We start from the raw sequence: 22,227 nt of genomic DNA, 5'->3' as shown, positions 1-22,227 counted from the left end.
CCTCGTCTCTCTCCCTTCCTCCCCTCCTCCCCTCCCCTCCCCTCCTCCTCTTCCTTCCTCCTCTCCCCCTCCTCTCCCCCTCCTCCTCCTCCCCTCCCCTCCTCCTCTCTCTCCACTCCTCTCCCCTCCCCTCCTCCTCTCCCCTCCTCCTCTCCCCTCCTCCGCTCCTCCTCTCCCTTCCTCCTCTCCCTTCCCCTCCTCCTCTCCCCTCCTCTCTCTCCACTCCTCTCCCCTCCTCCTCTCCCCTCCTCTGCTCCTCCTCTCCCCTCCTCTCTCTCCGTCCTCCTCTCCGTTCCTCCACTCCTCCTCTCCCCTCCTCTCTCTCCCCTCCTCTCCCTTCCTCCTCTTCCCTCCTCTCTCTCCCCTCCTCTCTCTCCCCTCCTCTCCCCTTCCTCCCCTCCCCTCCCCTCCTCCTCTCCCTTCCTCCTCTCCCCTCCTCCTCTCCCCTCGTCTCTCTCTCCTCCTCTCCCCTCCTTTCCCCTCCCCTCGTCTCTCTCCCCTCCTCCTCTCCCCTCCTCTCCCCTCCTCCTCTCCCCTCCTCTCCCCTCCTCCGCTCCCCTCCTCTCTCTCTCCAGGTCTGAAGGGCTCTCTCCAGAGGTTGCAGCTGGAATACGTAGACGTGGTCTTCGCAAACCGCCCCGACACCAACACGCCCATGGAGGGTGAGTCAGTCTATCAACATTCACCATTGGGGACCGAGCAACCAATGTAAGTCAGGGTGATTAGTCTCATATTCTGAAAAACTAAAATCTGATTGGTTTGTGTTGTATTTTTTAAGGATCCCCATCAGCTACTGCCAAGGCATAAGCTACTCTTCCTGGGGTCCAGCAACATTTAGGCAGTTAATGCAAGCAGGGGATTTTCTTTGCCAGGCTAACAAACAGAGCAGAATCAGGATTCAGACAGACAGACAGACAGACAGACAGACAGACAGACAGACAGACAGACAGACAGACAGACAGACAGACAGACAGACAGACAGAGCAGAATCATGATTTAGACAGACAGACAGACAGACAGACAGACAGACAGACAGACAGACAGACAGACAGACAGACAGACAGACAGACAGACAGACAGACAGACAGACAGACAGAGCAGAATCATGATTTAGACAGACAGACAGACAGACAGACAGACAGACAGACAGACAGACAGACAGACAGACAGACAGACAGACAGACAGACAGACAGACAGACAGACAGACAGACAGACAGACAGAGCAGAATCATGATTTAGACAGACAGACAGACAGACAGACAGACAGACAGACAGACAGACAGACAGACAGACAGACAGACAGACAGACAGACAGACAGACAGACAGACAGACAGACAGAGCAGAATCATGATTTAGACAGACAAAAGGTGTATTCCTTACTTACAGGTTATCTCCAATAGTGCAAAAAAGGTGTTAGGTGAACAATAGGTGAGTAAAGAAATAAAACAACAGTAAAAAGACAGGTTATATACAGGTGAGAGGCATTATACAGTAGAGAGGTTATATACAGTAGAGAGGTTATATACAGTAGAGAGGCTACATACAGTAGAGAGGTTATATACAGTAGAGAGGCTATATACAGTAGAGAGGTTATATACAGTAGAGAGGCTATATACAGTAGAGAGGCTATATACAGTAGAGAGGTTATATACAGTAGAGAGGCTATATACAGTAGAGAGGTTATATACAGTAGAGAGGCTATATACAGTAGAGAGGCTATATACAGTAGAGAGGCTATATACAGTAGAGAGGCTATATACAGTAGAGAGGTTATATACAGTAGAGAGGCTATATACAGTAGAGAGGTTATATACAGTAGAGAGGCTATATACAGTAGAGAGGTTATATACAGTAGAGAGGCTATATACAGTAGTGAGACTATATACAGTAGAGAGGTTATATACAGTAGAGAGGCTATATACAGTAGAGAGGCTATATACAGTAGAGAGGCTATATACAGTAGAGAGGCTATATACAGTAGAGAGGTTATATACAGTAGAGAGGCTATATACAGTAGAGAGGCTATATACAGTAGAGAGGCTATATACAGTAGAGAGGTTATATACAGTAGAGAGGCTATATACAGTAGACAGGCTACATACAGTAGAGAGGTTATATACAGTAGAGAGGTTATATGCAGTAGAGAGGTTATATACAGTAGAGAGGTTATATACAGTAGACAGGTTATATACAGTAGAGAGGTTATATACAGTAGAGAGGTTATATACAGTAGAGAGGTTATATACAGTAGAGAGGCTATATACAGTAGACAGGCTACATACAGTAGAGAGGTTATATACAGTAGAGAGGTTATATACAGTAGAGAGGTTATATACAGTAGAGAGGTTATATACAGTAGACAGGTTATATACAGGTGAGAGGCTATATACAGTAGAGAGGTTATATACAGTAGAGAGGCTATATACAGTAGACAGGCTACATACAGTAGAGAGGTTATATACAGTAGAGAGGTTATATGCAGTAGAGAGGTTATATACAGTAGAGAGGTTATATACAGTAGACAGGTTATATACAGGTGAGAGGCTATTTACAGTAGAGAGGTTATATACAGTAGAGAGGCTATATACAGTAGACAGGCTACATACAGTAGAGAGGTTATATACAGTAGAGAGGTTATATGCAGTAGAGAGGTTATATACAGTAGAGAGGTTATATACAGTAGACAGGTTATATACAGGTGAGAGGCTATATACAGTAGAGAGGCTATATACAGTAGACAGGCTACATACAGTAGAGAGGTTATATACAGTAGAGAGGTTATATGCAGTAGAGAGGTTATATACAGTAGAGAGGTTATATACAGTAGACAGGTTATATACAGGTGAGAGGCTATATACAGTAGAGAGGTTATATACAGTAGAGAGGTTATATACAGTAGAGAGGCTATATACAGTAGACAGGCTACATACAGTAGAGAGGTTATATACAGTAGAGAGGTTATATGCAGTAGAGAGGTTATATACAGTAGAGAGGTTATATACAGTAGACAGGTTATATACAGGTGAGAGGCTATATACAGTAGAGAGGTTATATACAGTAGAGAGGTTATATACAGTAGAGAGGCTATATACAGTAGAGAGGTTATATACAGTAGAGAGGTTATATACAGTAGAGAGGCTATATACAGTAGAGAGGCTATATACAGTAGTGAGACTATATACAGTAGAGAGGCTATATACAGTAGAGAGGTTATATACAGACACCTGTTAGTCAGGCTGATTGAGGTAGTATGTACATGTAGATATGGTTAAAGTAACTATGCATATGTGATGAACAGAGAGTAGCAGCAGCATAAAAATAGGGTTTGGGGGGGTTGGAGGGGGGGGGGGGGTACACAACACATATAGTCCGAGTAGCCACCTGTTCAGGAGTCTTATGACTTGGGGGTAAAAACTGTTGAGGAGCCTTTTTGTCCTAGACTTGGCACTCCGGTACCGGTAGCAGAGAGAACAGTCTATGAATCGGGTGGCTGGGGTCTTTGACAATTTTTAGGGCCTTCCTCTGACACCGCCTGGTGTAAAGGATCCTGAATGGCAGGCAGCTGAGCCCCAGTGATGTACTGGGCCGTACGCACTACCCTGTGTAGTGTCTTGCGGTGAGAGGCCGAGCAATTGGGTGGTAGTCAGGAGGGCTATCAGGGTGGCTGACAGGGGGGTTGTCAGGAGGGCTATCAGGGTGGCTGACAGGGGGGTTGTCAGGAGGGCTATCAGGGTGGCTGACAGGGAGGGGGGTGGTAGTCAGGAGGGCTAACAGGGTGGCTGACTGGGGGGTGGTGGTCCGGAGGGCTATCAGGGTGGCTGACAGGGGGGTGGTTGTCAGGAGGGCTATCAGGGTGGCTGACGGGGGGGGGTTTGTCAGGAGGGCTATCAGGGTGGCTGACGGGGGGGTTTGTCAGGAGGGCTATCAGGGTGGCTGACAGGGGGGGGGTGGTAGTCAGGAGGGCTATCAGGGTGGCTGACAGGGGGGTGGTTGTCAGGAGGGCTATCAGGGTGGCTGACAGGGGGTGGTTGTCAGGAGGGGTGGCTGACAGGGGGTTGTCAGGAGGGCTATCAGCGTGGCTGACAGGGGGTGGTTGTCAGGAGGGCTATCAGGGTGGCTGACAGGGGGGTGCTCAGAGGGAGTGGGATCCCCTGGGCTTGGCCTTCATATGTCTGTCCCCCTGTGTTTACGACGCTATGATCAGGATCTGGTTGTGGACTGTTCTGGTGTGGTGTCGAGACTTTTGTAGGGAGCTGAGGTGGGCTGTTCTGCTGCTTCTCTGCGGGTGTGGACACCTCTCAAATGGGTTGTTCTGTCACACACCATCCCCCTCACCCTCTCCTCCATCCCCCTCACCCTCTCCTCCATCCCCCTCACCCTCTCCTCCATCCCCCTCACCCTCTCCACCATCCCCCTCACCCTCTCCACCATCCCCCTCACCCTCTCCACCATCCCCCTCACCCTCTCCACCATCCCCCTCACCCTCTCCACCATTACATTTACATTTAAGTCATTTAGCAGACGCTCTTATCCAGAGCAATTTACACCATCCCCTCACCCTCTCTTCCATCCCCCTCACCCTCTCCACCATCCCCCTCACCCACTCCTCCATCCCCTCACCCTCTCCCCCAGCAGTCTGATCCTCTCCTTGTGCTCTGTTCTCCTGCTCCAGCTCTTTCTCCTGTTGATGTTGTCTCACTACAGTCCAGAGAGCAGATATGTCTCTCTCCACCTCCAGCTCTCTGGGTCTGGTTAAAGGAGTGTTGTTGTGCTGGACTGTTGTCTGGGTCTGTGCTGACTGGAGTGTAATCACCTGCTGTTCCAGCTCCACCTGCCTTACCTCCAGCTGGGTAAATGTATCCTTCATTCCAATGAGGGAGTAGTACTCTGTGCTGGGAGGTTGACTTTCCGCTTGGGGTGGCTCGTCTGTGGGGTTATATAATGAAGAGGTCTGGTCTGACCCGCTCGGGTTGGGAGTATCTTTCTCAAGGTAGAGCTTCTCTCTCTCTCTCTCTCTCTCTCTCTCTCTCTCTCTCTCTCTCTCTCTCTCTCTCTCTCTCTCTCTCTCTCTCTCTCTCGCTCTCTCCCTCTCTCTCTCGCTCTCTCTCCCTCTCTCTCTCTCTCTCTCTCCCCCTCTCTCTCTCTCTCTCTCTCCCCTCCCTCCTCTCTCTCTCTCTCTCTCTCTCTCTCTCTCTCTCTCTCTCTCTCTCTCTCTCTCTCTCTCTCGATCTGTACTTTCCCTCCTCATTCCCCTCCCTGGTCCTGATAGGTACCCATTACACAAGGCTGAGAACAATAACAAGGCTCCTTCATATTGTGTTGTGGTCCAGATGCTAGTGTTGGAGCTAATTGCTTCATTAATAATGTACTGATGGTTTGCAGCACGTTAGCACTTTAGCCTGTCCCTGGTCATTAGCTCAGAGAAGTGTGAAGAAATGTATTGTCAGGAGGAGAGAGAGAGGGATCAAGGAATGGGTAGGTGGCCTTCAGGGATAGTTGGGTCATTGCCAGTCCAGTAGTACAACCCAGGCAGGAAAGACTACAGTTCCCCCTGATGGTATATATTTATATTATATTGCTGTGGCATAATATATAGCAGCAGAGGCTGGTGGGAGGAGCAATAGGAGGATGGGCTCATTGTAAGTAGTGTTTATATATGGTATATCAGAGTAGGTGGAGCTGTAGGAGGATGAGCTCATTGTAAGTAGTGTTTATATATGGTATATCAGAGTAGGTGGAGCTGTAGGAGGATGGGCTCATTGTAAGTAGTGTTTATATATATATATATTTTTTTTTAACCTTTATTTAACCAGGCAAGTCAGATAAGAACATATTCTTATTTTCAATGACGGCCTGGGAACAGTGGGTTAACTGCCTGTTCAGGGGCAGAACGACAGATTTGTACCTTGTCAGCTCGGGGGTTTGAACTCGCAACCTTCCGGTTACTAGTCCAACGCTCTAACCACTAGGCTACGCTGCCGCCCCATATATAGTGTTTATATATGGTATATCAGAGTAGGTGGAGCTGTAGGAGGATGGGCTCATTGTAATGGCTGGAAGGGAATAAATGGAACGCAGCCAAACACATCAAACATATGAAAAACACGTTTGACTCCATTCCATTTATTCCATTCCAGCCATTACAATGAGCCCATCCTCCTACAGCTCCACCTACTCTGATATACCGTATATAAACACTACCGGTCAAAAGTTTTAGAACACCTACTCATTCAAGGGTTTTTCTTTATTTTGACTATTTTCTACATTGTAGAATAATAGTGAAGACATCAGAACTATGAAATAACACATGGAATCATGTAGAAAGCAAAAAAGTGTTAAACAAATCAAAATATATTTTATTTTTGAGATTCTTCAAACTAGCCACCCTTTGCACACTCTTAGCATTATCTCAACCAGCTTCATGAGGTAGTCACCTGGAATGCATTTCAATTATGGAATTTCTTTCCTTCTTAATGCATTTGAGCCAATCAGTTGTGTTGTGACAAGGTAGGGTTGGTATACAGAAGATAGCCCTATTTGGTAAAAGACCAAGTCCATATTATGGCAAGAACAGCTCAAATAAGCAAAGAGAAATGACAGTCCATCATAACTTTAAGACATGAAGATCAGTCAATACGGAACATTTCAAGAACTTTGAAAGTTTCTTCAAGTGGAGTCGCAAAAACCATCAAGAGCTATGATGAAACTGTCTCTCATGAGGACCGCCACAGGAATGGTAGATTGATTGATGTCCTTATCTCCTCAGAGATTGTGAGAGCCATGACATATGTGATCAACCAGGGGATGTCCATGTACTGGGGGACGTCTCGATGGACAGCCATGGAGATCATGGTGAGTTAACCCTATGACCTTTAACCCCTGACCCTTAACCATGTACTGGGGGACGTCTCGATGGACAGCCATGGAGATCATGGTGAGTTAACCCTATGACCTTTAACCCCTGACCCTTAACCATGTACTGGGGGACATCTCGATGGACAGCCATGGGACCTTTAACCCCTGACCCCTGACCCTTAACCATGTACTGGGGGACTTCTCGATGGACAGCCATGGAGATCATGGTGAGTTAACCCTATGACCTTTAACCCCTGACCCTTAACCATGTACTGGGGGACGTCTCGATGGACAGCCATGGAGATCATGGTGAGTTAACCCTATGACCTTTAACCCCTGACCCTTAACCATGTACTGGGGGACGTCTCGATGGACAGCCATGGAGATCATGGTGAGTTAACCCTATGACCTTTAACCCCTGACCCTTAACCATGTACTGGGGACATCTCGATGGACAGCCATGGGACCTTTAACCCCTGACCCCTGACCCTTAACCATGTACTGGGGGACTTCTCGATGGACAGCCATGGAGATCATGGTGAGTTAATCCTATGACCTTTAACCCCTGACCCCTGACCCTTAACCATGTACTGGGGGACATCTCGATGGACAGCCATGGAGATCATGGTGAGTTAATCCTATGACCTTTAACCCCTAACCCCTGACCCGTAACCATGTACTGGGGGACATCTCGATGGACAGCCATGGAGATCATGGTGAGTTAACCCTATGACCTTTAACCCCTAACCCCTGACCCGTAACCATGTACTGGGGACTTCTCGATGGACAGCCATGGAGATCATGGTGAGTTAATCCTATGACCTTTAACCCCTGACCCCTGACCCTTAACCATGTACTGGGGACATCTCGATGGACAGCCATGGAGATCATGGTGAGTTAATCCTATGACCTTTAACCCCTGACCCCTGACCCTTAACCATGTACTGGGGGACTTCTCGATGGACAGCCATGGAGATCATGGTGAGTTAATCCTATGACCTTTAACCCCTGACCCCTGACCCTTAACCATGTACTGGGGGACTTCTCGATGGACAGCCATGGAGATCATGGTGAGTTAACCCTATGACCTTTAACCCCTAACCCCTGACCCGTAACCATGTACTGGGGGACTTCTCGATGGACAGCCATGGAGATCATGGTGAGTTAACCCTATGACCTTTAACCCCTAACCCCTGACCGTAACCATGTACTGGGGGACTTCTCGATGGACAGCCATGGAGATCATGGTGAGTTAACCCTATGACCTTTAACCCCTAAACCCTGACCCGTAGCCCATGTGACAAAACCTCTCTACAGTACTCGCACAATCTTCACTTTAAAACTCTCATTACAGATCAGGCTCATACAGCAAGTCTGTGAGCCCTCAAAGGCAGTCAATAATCTGTGGAGGCCTCTGAGAAAGCCTCCGAGAGAGCCTCAGAATCTCAGAGAGAGCCTCCGAGAGAGCCTCAGAATCTCAGAGAGAGCCTTCAGAGAGAGCCTCAGAATCTCAGAGAGAGCCTCCGAGAGAGCCTCAGAATCTCAGAGAGCCTTCAGAGAGAGCCTCAGAATCTCAGAGAGAGCCTCAGAGAGAGCCTCAGAACCTCAGAGAGAGCCTTCAGAGAGAGCCTCAGAACCTCAGAGAGAGCCTCAGAGAGAGCCTTCAGAGAGAGCCTCAGAGAGAGCCTTCAGAGAGAACCTTCAGAGAGTGCCTTCAGAGAGTGCCTTCAGAGAGAGCCTTCAGAGAGAGCCTCAGAATCTCAGAGAGCCTTCAGAGAGAGCCTCAGAACCTCAGAGAGAGCCTCAGAGAGAGCCTCAGAAGAGTCTTCAGAGAGAGCCTTGGAGAGAGCCTCAGAATCTCAGAGAGAGCCTTCAGAGAGAGCCTCGTAGAGAGCCTTGGAGAGAGCCTCGTAGAGAGCCTTGGAGAGAGCCTCGTAGAGAGCCTTGGAGAGAGCCTCGTAGAGAGCCTCGGAGAGAGCCTCGGAGAGAGCCTCGTAGAGAGCCTTGGAGCCTCTTGTTTGTGTGCTGAATAACAGGGAAACTGGGGGAAAACAGGCTGTCTGTCTGTGGACCTTTTTATGTCCTGGCTAATTTGGAGGAGAAGGGGGAGGATAGGAGAGGTGGTGGCTAACTACATTTCCAAGAAAAAAAGCCTGATAGTGACTGATTGCTAAAGCATCCCCAGAATTTTCTGTAGTCAACAACCTCTCGTTCTCGGCAAGTGTGTGTTAAGCGCTGCACATGATGTTGTGTTGATTGTGCTTAGGGTGAATGTTGTAGCGTAGCAGCTCAGATGAAAGCACTGTGATTTAATATAATAATAATAATAATATATGCCATTTAGCGGACGCTTTTATCCAAAGCGACTTACAGTCATGTGTGCATACATTCTACGTATGGGTGGTCCCGGGAATCGAACCCACTACCCTGGCGTTACAAGCGCCATGCTCTACCAACTGCATCTATAATGCAGTGGTATACAGGGGAACAGAGCCGAGAGGCAAACCAGCCCCACCCACCACAGCCTGTAGCAGATAAGAGTGGTTGTGCTGATGTTTAAGAAAGCAATGACCGCTGTACATGTATTTTCTATGGCATTTCTCTTTGCAAACGCACATATGGAAACATAGATATGCGTGTGCAAGTGAATTGGTGTGTGAAATATAGACTAAGCTAAATGAGCTGAATACAGTATAATTCATGAATTCTGATTAGGATCCCTCTCCTCATCTCTCTCTCTCTCTCTCTCTCTCTCTCTCTCTCTCTCTCTCTCTCTCTCTCTCTCTCTCTCTCTCTCTCTCTCTGTCTCTCTGTCTCTCTGTCTCTCTGTCTCTCTATCTATCTATCTATCTATCTATCTATCTATCTATCTATCTATCTATCTATCTATCTATCTATCTATCTATCTATCTATCTATCTATGTATCTATAGGAGGCGTACTCTGTCGCCAGACAGTTTAACCTGATCCCTCCGGTGTGTGAGCAGTCTGAGTACCATCTCTTCCAGAGGGAGAAGGTGGAGGTCCAGCTTCCAGAACTCTACCACAAGATAGGCATGTGTCAATCATCCAGGCTGGTCACGCCCACTTCTCTCACATATGCTGAAGGTTCACATAACCATCCTCCCATCTGCTACAGGGTTCTAAACAGTGGATACATACATAATCAACCCTTATATGATTGTAATAAAGTGATATGATAATGTCCTCCTGAGCACTCCGCTCCCCTAACATCTGCTGGGGTTCAGACCGGGGATTTCATTGTGTCCTCAGAGCGTCTGTTTGGTGTCCGTCTGATTGACAGTGATAATAGATCTCACAGTTATCTGTCACTCACTCCCTCCCTCCCTCCCTCTCTGTTCCCACATTCCATCTGGTCTCCATGGTGACAGGTGTCGGGGCAATGACGTGGTCTCCGCTGGCCTGTGGCATCATCACAGGGAAGTACCAGAACTGCATCCCAGAAACCTCCAGGGCATCCATGAAGGTAGGCCCTGTATCCAGTCAACAAGCTCTCAGTCTCCCTGCAGAATCTGACATTTCTAAATAAATAAAAATAGTTTAGGGATTAACTCCGGATGGTTAAAGGTTAAAGTTTGAGCTACAGTTAAAACAACAGATTAAAAACGAGTGCCGGGGCTCGCGGCTTCGCCCATCCGCTTATACCCATTAAGTCATCTCTCAACATCCTGGGTACCTGGACGGATGTTGAATACCGCCTTGAGAGACCTGCCTGATCCACTTCCACCTCTCTCTCTCTCTCTCTCTCTCTCTTCTCCCTCTCCACTATTTTCCTGTCGCTCTTCTTTCTTCTTTCCCTCTTTCTCTCTTTCTTTCTCTCTTTCCCTCTCTCTCTTTCTCTCTTTCTCTCTTTCTCTCTTTCTCTCTTTCTCTCTTTCTCTCTTTCCCTCTTTCTCTCTTTCCCTCTCTCTCTTTCTCTCTTTCTCTCTTTCTCTCTTTCTCTCTTTCTCTCTTTCCCTCTTTCTCTCTTTCCCTCTTTCTCTCTTTCTCTCTTTCTCTCTTTCCCTCTTTCTCTCTTTCTCTCTTTCTCTCTTTCTCTCGTTCTCTCTCGCTCTTTCCCCTCTGTCTCTCTTTCCCTCTTTCTCTCTTTCTCTCTTTCTCTCTTTCCCTCTTTCTCTCTTTCCCTCTTTCTCTCTTTCTCTCTTTCTCTCTTTCTCTCTTTCTCTCTTTCCCTCTTTCTCTCTTTCTCTCTTTCTCTCTTTCTCTCTTTCTCTCGTTCTCTCTCGCTCTTTCCCCTCTGTCTCTCTTTCCCTCTTTCTCTCTTTCTCTCTTTCTCTCTTTCTCTCTTTCTCTCTTTCTCTCTTTCCCTCTTTCTCTCTCGCTCTCTCGCTCTCTTTCTCTCTCCCTCTGCAGTCGTACCAGTGGTTAAAGGAGAAGATTGTGAGCGAGGATGGGAGGAAACAGCAGGCTAAGCTGAAGGAGCTGGGACACATTGCTGAGAAGCTGGGCTGTACTCTCCCACAGCTGGCTGTGGGTGAGAGAGATGAGCATGGGCACACACAAACACTACTTTGTTTCAGTACTTTAGTATTAATGATGGTAGAGCGCCACCAAGTGGATGCCAACAGTATCACATTTCTATGAGGAATTCCATTAATGTCACACTAGATTATACAACCCATAATTGTCCCCCGCTCTGTCATTTCCTCCCTCCTTCCTTCTCTCCTTCCCTAGCCTGGTGTTTGAGGAATGAGGGGGTGAGCTCAGTCCTCCTGGGATCCTCCAGTCCAGAGCAGCTAACAGAGAACCTAGGCGCCATACAGGTAAACACACACACACATTTTTGAGGAGTAAAAATGTATTCCCATTCAAAATCCTATCTTCCCTAACTCCTAAATCACACCCTAAGTTCTGACCCTAAACTTAACTCTTAAGTCTAAAATAGCATTTGAACAAATTGAGGACATGAAAAAATCAAATGTTTAGTTTTCCTGGTGGTCTTTGTCAGGACCATTGTGTGTCTGAAAACGTAGGAAAACATGTCCTCACACGTTCTGATATTTTCCACAGTTCCTTCCAAAAATGACGTCTCATGTGGTGTCGGACATCGATCACATACTGGAGAACAAGCCACACAGTAAGAAGGACTATCGCTCCTAGACACCCAGGAGGAAGCAGAACCACTACTGTACAACCACTGTGGATCCAGTTCCACCAACCTCCTGGGCTCAGCCTCCATGGGGTTTCAGCTCAGTCTAATCCCAGCCCAGTTCAGGCCTGCTCAGCTCAGCCCCAGCCTTCTTAGCCCAGTGTAACCGAGCTCAGTTCAGCCTAACCCTGCTAACCCTCTGCCTAGACCAGCTTTCAGCTCAGCTTACTCTTATCAGTAGATTCTCTGACTCCTGAGTTTTTTAACCATGCTTGCATGCTTCCCCTCTCTGATGTGCCTGGACTTTCTCTTCAAAGGCACATTGTACAAAACAACACAGAAAGGGGATAAAACTTAGAATATACCGGAAACATCTTTCACGATGCATTTTGAAAACAAACTCCTCTCTTCAAGCCAGTATTCTCTATTTGACCACCGTTTGACCTCGCAAAGCAGAGCACCCTGGGACGGTGAGTTTTAGGCGACAGGCCTTTGTTCTGTCTGTGAGGGAAAGAATGTGCATGTTGTCGCCCCATCTGGTCGTATGAGAAACTGCTATCCAATATCTTCAATAGATTATTAGTGAGAGAGCGCAAGAGAATCTCATTTGCATTTTCCTTGGGAGAATCTCAATTCCATACTCTCTCCTCACCAACTACTCAAAACCCATTGGAGGAGAAGGTCAGAGGGGAGAGACCCCTGGCTTTCTCATCCAATACGTTTTGAGAAGGAGGAGAGGAATGCAGACGCGGGGAGGCAAGGAAATGCAATTAAGATTCTCCCAGTGGCCTACTGTTCTGTATAGTGCCAGTCTGAGTGAGCAGGGGGCCTCCTGTACTGTACTGTATACTCTCTGTCTGCATCCATAGAGGAGAATCCTGCCTCTCCTCCTCCTGCCTATAATATGAACCTGCATCTTTAGTTGCTGACGGGAATCTGGGATAGCACAAGCCACTCTGTGACATAACCTCCCAACCAGACCAATGTTACCTGTGGGTGTTGCTTGTTAGATAATGTGTAAGATAGGTGAAGTATTTAGAAAGATGTAAAGGCCTATATCTATTCTATAATAGTACGTGAAAATAAGTTTCTTCTGTGGGTTAGAATGTTTTTCGTCTTTCAGGGGTGTATATACAGTATTAAACTTTATGGGTCAAACCTTGTAACGTAAGCAAAACAGACCTCAAGTCCCCTTTGTTGCAGATGAAACTAAAGTATTCTATAAATAACCTAGAAATATTCTATAAATAACCTAAGTATTCTATAAATAACCTAAGTATTCTATAAATAACCTAAAAACTACCTGTAAATATTCTATAAAGAACCTATAAGTATTCTATAAAGAACCTATAAGTATTCTATAAAGAACCTATAAGTATTCTATAAAGAACCTATAAGTATTGTGTAAAGAACCTATAAGTATTCTATAAAGAACCTATAAGTATTCTATAAAGAACCTATAAGTATTCTATATTCTATAAAGAACCTATAAGTATTGTGTAAATAGTGTTGTACTGTTTCTCCTCTCTCAGCAGCACAATACATCCATGTCCAATTTGTAAGTCGCTCTGGATAAGAGCGTCTGCTAAATGACTTAAATGTAAATGTAAATGTAAATGGCTGTTTGGTGCTGATCCAAGTCCAGCTCTGCTCCTGGGTTTACCCATTTAGCCCAGACTGACAATGTAAACTACGGTATTAATTAAAAGATATCAAACCGTTATAAAAGTGTTGTTTTCTACAGTATCTAAAGTTATCAGAAGAGAGGATTTACTACAAATCAGTGTTTCCCAAACTCGGTCCTGGATCTCCCTCTGCGTGCATTTTCTGTTCTTCTGCCCGAGCACTACACATATTCAAATCATCACAGCTTGACGAGGAGTTGGCTATTTGAATTAGCTGTGTGGTGCTCGGGCAAAAACCAGAACGTGCACCTGTGGGTGGGTGGATGGGGGACTGAGTTTAGGACACCCTGAACTATATTACTGACACGAACATCAGTGTCCATCCATCTATCCTGATCATTAATCTACATATTTCCTATCCTGCCATGAGAAGAGTGACCTCTCTGTAAATAGCATATATACAGTGCCTTGCGAAAGTATTCGGCCCCCTTGAACTTTGCGACCTTTTGCCACATTTCAGGCTTCAGGCTTTTTTAACAAATCAAAAACTGAAAAATTGGGCGTGCAAAATTATTCAGCCCCCTTAAGTTAATACTTTGTAGCGCCACCTTTTGCTGCGATTACAGCTGTAAGTCGCTTGGGGTATGTCTCTATCAGTTTTGCACATCGAGAGACTGACATTTTTTCCCATTCCTCCTTGCAAAACAGCTCGAGCTCAGTGAGGTTGGATGGAGAGCATTTGTGAACAGCAGTTTTCAGTTCTTTCCACAGATTCTCGATTGGATTCAGGTCTGGACTTTGACTTGGCCATTCTAACACCTGGATATGTTTATTTTTGAACCATTCCATTGTAGATTTTGCTTTATTTTTTGGATCATTGTCTTGTTGGAAGATAAATCTCCATCCCAGTCTCAGGTCTTTTGCAGACTCCATCAGGTTTTCTTCCAGAATGGTCCTGTATTTGGCTCCATCCATCTTCCCATCAATTTTAACCATCTTCCCTGTCCCTGCTGAAGAAAAGCAGGCCCAAACCATGATGCTGCCACCACCATGTTTGACAGTGGGGATGGTGTGTTCAGGGTGATGAGCTGTGTTGCTTTTACGCCAAACATAACGTTTTGCATTGTTGCCAAAAAGTTCAATTTTGGTTTTATCTGACCAGAGCACCTTCTTCCACATGTTTGGTGTGTCTCCCAGGTGGCTTGTGGCAAACTTTAAACAACACTTTTATGGATATCTTTAAGAAATGCCTTTCTTCTTGCCACTCTTCCATAAAGGCCAGATTTGTGCAATATACGACTGATTGTTGTCCTATAGACAGAGTCTCCCACCTCAGCTGTAGATCTCTGCAGTTCATCCAGAGTGATCATGGGCCTCTTGGCTGCATCTCCGATCAGTCTTCTCCTTGTATGAGCTGAAAGTTTAGAGGGACGGCCAGGTCTTGGTAGATTTGCAGTGGTCTGATACTCCTTCCATTTCAATATTATCGCTTGCACAGTGCTCCTTGGGATGTTCCTTGTTCTTCATGATGATCTCTGCGCTTTTAACGGACCTCTGAGACTATCACAGTGCAGGTGCATTTATACGGAGACTTGATTAGACACAGGTGGATTGTATTTATCATCATTAGTCATTTAGGTCAACATTGGATCATTCAGAGATCCTCACTGAACTTCTGGAGAGAGTTTTCTGCACTGAAAGTAAAGGGGCTGAATAATTTTGCACGCCCAATTTTTCAGTTTTTGATTTGTTAAAAAAGTTTGAAATATCCAATAAATGTCATTCCACTTCATGATTGTGTCCCACTTGTTGTTGATTCTTCACAAAAAATACAGTTTTATATCTTTATGTTTGAAACCTGAAATGTGGCAAAAGGTCGTAAAGTTCAAGGGGGCCGAATACTTTCGCAAAGCACTGTATATATAGAACAATAATATAAACTCAACACGCAACAATTTGGGGTATGATCAGATCAGGCCCTACACCCAAACAAGGGCACTGCGTTCATCCACCTCTGGCCTTCTCGCCTCCCTACCACTGAGGAAGTAAGCTCCCTCAGCCCAGTCAAAACTGTTCGCTGCCCTGGTCCCCCAATGGTGGAACAAACTCCCTCACGTCCAACAGCGAGTTCACCACCTTCCGGAGACACCTGAAACCCCACCTCTTTAAGAATACCTAGGAAGACAGAATCCATCTGTCACCCCCTAGTTTTAGATGCACTATTGTTAAGTGACTGTCCCACTGGATGTCATAAGGTGAATGCACCAATTTGTAAGTCGCTCTGGATAAGAGCGCTCATAAATGACTTAAATGTAATGTAAATGTAAATGTTTTCAGATTTGACCCAACAGTACATTTCAGTCAATTGAAGAAAATAAAAAAGTATTAGTCCCTAATCTATGGATTTCTGAATACTGGGGGAAACAGATATGGATCTGTCACAGATAAAAGGCGTTGATACAGAAAATCCCAAACAGTATCTCGGTGAACCTGTCATTTACACGCCTCATGCAGCTGTTTAATGTTGTCCCACACCTTTTCAATGGCTGTGCAGTTGCTGAATATTGGCGGGGGAACACTGTCTGGGTTGATACAGAAAGCATCCCAAACATGCTCGACGGGTGACCTGTCTGGGATACAGAGCATCCCAAACATGCTCGACGGGTGACCTGTCTGGGATCCAGAGCATCGCAAACATGCTCGAGGGGGGACCTGTCTGGGATACAGAGCATCCCAAACGTGCTCGACGGGTGACCTGTCTGGGATACAGAGCATCCCAAACATGCTCGACGGGTGACCTGTCTGGGATACAGAGCATCCCAAACATGCTCGACAGGTGACCTGTCTGGGATACAGAGCCTCCCAAACATGCTCAGACAGGTGACCTGTCTGGCGAGTATGCAGGCGATGGAAGAACTGGGACATTTTCAGCTTCCAGGAATTGTGTACAGATCCTTGCGACATGGGGCTGTGCATTATCATGCTGAAACATGAGGTGATGGTGGTGGATAAATGACATGACAATGGGCCTCAGGATCTCGTCACAGTATGTTTTGTGCATTAAAGTTGCCATCTATAAAATGCAATTGTGTTTAGGCCGTAGCGTATGCGTGTCCATAACTCCACCATGGGGCACTGGCACTCAGAAAACCTCTCACCTACACAACACCACACGTGGTCTGTGTTATGAGGCCGGTTGGACGTACTGCCAAATTCTCTAAAACAACGGAGGCAGTTTATAGTAGAGAAATTAACATTGAATTCTCTGGCAACAGCTCTGGTGAACATTCCTGCAGTCAGCATGACAATTGCACACTCCCTCAAAACATGACATTGTGTTGTGTGAAAAGAAAAACAGCACATTTTAAGAGTGGCCTTTTGCCCCACAGCACAAGGTGCACCTGTGTAATGATCATGCTGTTGAATCAGCTTCTTGATATGCCACACCTTTAAGGTGGAAGGATTATCTTGGCAAAGGAGAAATGCTCACTAACAGAGAGGTAAACAAATTTGCCACAACATTTGAGAGAAATAAGCGTTTTGTTTATATGGAACATTTATGGGATCTATTTTCAGCTCATGAAAACACTTTATATGTGTTTATATTCTCATTCAGTGTAAAAAGTAATATGACACTTCATTAATAAATGCACAATGATGATGAAATCTATTGGCGTTTCATTCCTGGAAATGTAAATCAGTTTTCTGATTATTTGCTGATTGACAATAACCACACACACACACTGGTTCTTGATCTGGCCACTTTAATTAGTACAAAATGTGAAGGACAGAGTTACCTGGAGTGACCTCCAGACATTTGATCATGCATTTCATGAAGACTTACAGCTGAAATGATATGATTATTATTCTAATTCTCCTTCTCTCAATCATTACAAAAAATATCCAAGCTTCACCCCAGCCCCCCTTGACCCAAACCCCATTCCCTCCCTGACCTAATCCCCATCCCCTCCTCCTAGCTTCACCCCAGCCTTCCAAGACCCAAACCCCATTCCCTCCTCCTAGCTTCACCCCAGCCTTCCAAGACCCAAACCCCATTCCCTCCTCCTAGCTTCACCCCAGCCATCCCTAACCCCATTCCCTCCCTGACCTAAACCCCATTCCCTCCTCCTAGCTTCACCCCAGCCCTCCCTGACCCAAACCCCATTCCCTCCTCCTAGCTTCACCCCAGCCATCCCTAACCCCATTCCCTCCTCCTGACCTAAACCCCATTCCCTCCTCCTAGCTTCACCCCAGCCCTCCCTGACCCAAACCCCATTCCCTCCTCCTAGCTTCACCCCAGCCATCCCTAACCCCATTCCCTCCTCCTAGCTTCACCCCAGCCATCCCTAACCCCATTCCCTCCCTGACCTAAACCCCATTCCCTCCTCCTAGCTTCACCCCAGCCCTTCCTGACCCAAACCCCATTCCCTCCTCCTAGCTTCACCCCAGCCATCCCTAACCCCATTCCCTCCCTGACCTAAACCCCATTCCCTCCTCCTAGCTTCACCCCAGCCCTCCCTGACCCAAACCCTCCTCTTCTCAGTTGTTGATTTCTTTCTTTCCTCCTTTACTTGGATCCAGTGGACAGCAGGGCGATGAGGCCAGATGAGGCACTGATGGACAGGATGTAGTTACTGGGGAACAATGGGTTAAGGGAAAAAAACATATCTGGGAGAAAATGGAGGGTAACTGGTGCGAGGGAATAACGCTTCAGGTTTAGCTACATACCGTACTTATAGTATATGGGTGAGCAATAAGAATCTCCTACACACACACAGATTTCAGCATCTCCACTCAACCCCACCCACACTCTCCTCAGACATGTTTCAGCCAGAGGTAAACAGCAAATCAGACATGTACACAGAATACAGCTGTGGCAACCTGAAGATTCAATACAAAATCTGTACTTGAACCAACTAGTGATTGGCTAGGCCACAGACTACAGCCAATGAATAAGCAAAGAAGTTTCCTCTACGAGTACTACATCACAACAGGACAATGAGAATGCCAGGATGCGAGTCAAGCCTCAATCATTTAGTAAAGGAACATTAATCTATTTTCAGCTTTAGTAAAGCATGCATAGTTCCTACTTGAACTTTACCTGTCTAGTTAAATTGATGATGAATGTGCTTAAAATGGGATACACGGTGGGGTTGAAGTTCTTCAGCAGGAAGAAGGAGGCGATGATGACGAGGACCAGGAACAGAGTGTTGTTATAGAAGATAGAGAAGGTGGTGGCCTCATAATCAGCTACCTCGTTCTTTTTCCACAAGATCCTAACATGGGGAGGAGAAGGTTGTATCAAATCAGTCAGTTTCCTCCTCCTTACACAGGATCCTAACATAGGGAAGGAAGAGTTCAACCATTTGTGCATGGACTTGAGAACAGGGTTTAAATGGGTAAGGATGCTGTTTGGTAGCCTGGTCCAGATCTGATCTCACTAGTCTGGTCCCAGACCTGTTTGTGCTTTTACCTACTCTGTTGTCAAGCGATTTTACATGTAAAGTCGGTAAGGAGTTGCCAGAAACAGACTGGCCCCCAGGCTATATTAAAGAGACCAGAAACAATCTGGGAACCCAAGCTATATTAAAGAGAACAGAAACAATCTGGGAACCCAGGCTATATTAAAGAGACCAGAAACAGGCTGGTGCCCAGGCTATATTAAAAAGACCAGAAACAGGCTGGTGCCCAGGCTATATTAAAAAGACCAGAAACAGGCTGGTGCCCAGGCTATATTAAAGAGACCAGAAACAGGCTGGTGCCCAGGCTATATTAAAGAGACCAGAAACAGGCTGGTGCCCAGGCTATATTAAAGAGACCAGAAACAGGCTGGTGCCCAGGCTATATTAAAGAGACCAGAAACAGGCTGGTGCCCAGGCTATATTAAAGAGACCAGAAACAGGCTGGTGCCCAGGCTATATTAAAGAGACCAGAAACAGGCTGGTGCCCAGGCTATATTAAAGAGACCAGAAACAGGCTGGTGCCCAGGCTATATTAAAGAGACCAGAAACAGGCTGGTGCCCAGGCTATATTAAAGAGACCAGAAACAGGCTGGTGCCCAGGCTATATTAAAGAGACCAGAAACAGGCTGGTGCCCAGGCTATATTAAAGAGACCAGAAACAGGCTGGTGCCCAGGCTATATTAAAGAGACCAGAAACAGGCTGGTGCCCAGGCTATATTAAAGAGACCAGAAACAGGCTGGTGCCCAGGCTATATTAAAGAGACCAGAAACAGGCTGGTGCCCAGGCTATATTAAAGAGACCAGAAACAGGCTGGTGCCCAGGCTATATTAAAGAGACCAGAAACAGGCTGGTGCCCAGGCTATATTAAAGAGACCAGAAACAGGCTGGTGCCCAGGCTATATTAAAGAGACCAGAAACAGGCTGGTGCCCAGGCTATATTAAAGAGACCAGAAACAGGCTGGTGCCCAGGCTATATTAAAGAGACCAGAAACAGGCTGGTGCCCAGGCTATATTAAAGAGACCAGAAACAGGCTGGTGCCCAGGCTATATTAAAGAGACCAGAAACAGGCTGGTGCCCAGGCTATATTAAAGAGACCAGAAACAGGCTGGTGCCCAGGCTATATTAAAGAGACCAGAAACAGGCTGGTGCCCAGGCTATATTAAAGAGACCAGAAACAGGCTGGACTAGACTATATTAAAGAGACCAGACAGGCTGGACTAGGCTATATTAAAGAGACCAGAAACAGGCTGGACTAGGCTATATTAAAGAGACCAGAAACAGGCTGGCTAGGCTATATTAAAGAGACCAGAAACAGGCTGGACTAGACTATATTAAAGAGACCAGAAACCGGCTGGACTAGACTATATTAAAGAGACCAGAAACAGGCTGGTACCCAGGATAGCTGTTTAGGTGAGACCACTACAGCTTCAACAACATGAAATTGAGAGGGGAAAGAAATGTCTTCTAGAGAACTCAGTAACCCACTCAGGAGTGATTGACATGTTATCTGTCCAATCACAGACTGGCTGGCAGACTGACCTCTCATCCTTCTCCTTGCGTGACATCTTGCGATTGTCAGCCTCAGAGAGTTTCCTTGTCACCTCCTTGGAGACAGCATCCTCTCGCTTCTGGGCAACTCTGTGGTCAAGAGAGAAGACACATTTAGAAGTGAGGTACCGACCTACTACAGAGCGATGACAAACTCACCATACTGCCAAGCATTGCAGAACACAGAGGACCATAGTTCTAAGTGAGTGTTCATGTTTGTATGATAAACTTACTTGTGTTTGAGGACGAACTTGACGTTTTTGTAGGCGAAGGCCACCAGGTAGGTGCTGACCAGTGTCATGACTCCATACAGGACCGCTGACTGGACCAGGTCCATGTGCCAGATTCTCCAGAACAGCCCTGAACCACAACAAGGAAAGAAAACAAACAGGGAGGGTCACAACAGTCCACACTCTGTCTATGATACTTAGTATTACATAGTAGTGCCACAGTGAATAGAATAACTAACGTTAGTGACCCACAATGACATTACATTACATTTAAGTCATTTAGCAGACGCTCTTATCCAGAGCGACTTACAAATTGGTGCATTCACCTTATGACATCCAGTGGAACAGTCACTTTACAATAGTGCATCTAAATCTTAAAGGGGGGGGGGGGGGGTGAGAAGGATTACTTATACTATCCTAGGTATTAGCTAATCAAGTCGAGGATAACGTAGCTAATAACCAACACAACCACAATATCAATATCAGCGAGTAACTTTAACTAGCTAACTAGACAACTTCACCTGGCATATACTAACTAGGTAACAAACGTTACAGTAACAGGGTAACATATTAACCAGTGGTGGCATAGGATGGTTAGCAAACCCAGCTATATATATATATATATATATATGTATATGTCTCGTTATGCCACGTAAGTTAGTTATGTTAGGTAAAAAGATGTCTTGCTACCGGTAGTCGAATACCCATCCAATGCATCTATGATACAATTAGCAGTCCGGCCTTGCTACTTACAAATGGGAATTGCGGACACAATTAGTGCATTTCCGTAGAAAAGCGCGGAGGACTTTGCAGACAGGTTTCGGCTGAAGTCCTGGAGGAGTAGGTCTTCCTCGGACTGCTGTTTGCTGCTACCTTTAGGTGCCATTATTCCGGTGACCGGTCCGTCTCTTGCTCTACGGTGAAAAAGAAAAAAGACTGACACGTAAAGAACAGAACTGGTTTGAAAAAAACGCTAACGACGCGTCAGCTCAAACACGGAAGTAGCTGTCTTTAGAACGGAAGTTGTGGCTGTAGTTTTCTTCAGGGAGGATCTCCTTGACTATCGTACTTGGAAAGGATGAACATTGCCACCTACTGTTCTGGTTGTTGAAAAGAAAGAAGAAAGATGACGAAAACAAATTGATAAAACATACCACCAGAGGACACTCTTCATCTATGGTCAAATAGTGTAGTAAATACCCGATCGACACCGTGTACAAAACATTAAGAACACATTCCTACTGTTGTGTTGCACCCCACCTTTTGCCCTCAGAGAGATTGACTTCATCACTACTTGTTTTTTGTAAGAAGTGTTGACAAGCTGGAGATACGGAGCTGTGTGTTTAAACTACTAGCACACAACTCAGACACCCATGCATACCCCATAAGACATG

The 22,227-nt window shown here is 46.0% G+C and overlaps 2 protein-coding genes across 3 annotated transcripts in view; one reads left to right on the top strand and one right to left on the bottom strand.

Annotated features, from left to right (window-relative positions):
- LOC124005152 (voltage-gated potassium channel subunit beta-1) overlaps positions 1–12,209 on the top strand; it is a 168,825-nt gene extending 156,616 nt beyond the window's left edge. For both annotated transcript variants that reach the window (XM_046314139.1, XM_046314138.1), the window contains exons 8-14: positions 576–662; positions 6,769–6,854; positions 9,790–9,910; positions 10,249–10,343; positions 11,231–11,351; positions 11,552–11,640; positions 11,888–12,209. In XM_046314139.1, coding sequence (XP_046170095.1) covers positions 576–662; positions 6,769–6,854; positions 9,790–9,910; positions 10,249–10,343; positions 11,231–11,351; positions 11,552–11,640; positions 11,888–11,977 — 689 coding nt within the window. In that variant the 3' untranslated portion in view covers positions 11,978–12,209. The remainder of the gene's footprint in view (positions 1–575; positions 663–6,768; positions 6,855–9,789; positions 9,911–10,248; positions 10,344–11,230; positions 11,352–11,551; positions 11,641–11,887) is intronic.
- A 5,857-nt stretch (positions 12,210–18,066) lies between these two features.
- LOC124005157 (translocon-associated protein subunit gamma) lies at positions 18,067–21,921 on the bottom strand. Its single transcript, XM_046314147.1, has 5 exons — positions 21,587–21,921; positions 20,837–20,963; positions 20,595–20,693; positions 18,736–18,867; positions 18,067–18,225 (listed from the first exon to the last, which is right to left on the bottom strand). Exons 1-5 carry the CDS (start codon positions 21,717–21,719, stop codon positions 18,159–18,161), a joined length of 558 nt encoding a protein of 185 aa, XP_046170103.1. The 5' UTR covers positions 21,720–21,921; the 3' UTR covers positions 18,067–18,158.
- Between the last annotated feature and the right edge of the window lie 306 nt (positions 21,922–22,227).

This window comes from Oncorhynchus gorbuscha, linkage group LG19, assembly GCF_021184085.1.
Source record: "Oncorhynchus gorbuscha isolate QuinsamMale2020 ecotype Even-year linkage group LG19, OgorEven_v1.0, whole genome shotgun sequence".
NCBI lineage: Eukaryota > Metazoa > Chordata > Actinopteri > Salmoniformes > Salmonidae > Oncorhynchus > Oncorhynchus gorbuscha.
This window is presented reverse-complemented; position numbering and strand designations above follow the sequence as displayed.

Excerpts from the sequence above, each read along its gene's own strand:
- LOC124005157 (XM_046314147.1), bottom strand. The coding sequence starts at position 21,719 with ATGGCACCTAAAGGTAGCAGCAAACAGCAGTCCGAGGAAGACCTACTC. Across the intron at positions 20,964-21,586 it reads TGTGTCCGCAATTCCCATTT|GGCTGTTCTGGAGAATCTGG; the intron begins GTAAGTAGCAAG and ends GTTGTGGTTCAG. Across the intron at positions 18,868-20,594 it reads CGCAAGGAGAAGGATGAGAG|GATCTTGTGGAAAAAGAACG; the intron begins GTCAGTCTGCCA and ends TCCCCATGTTAG.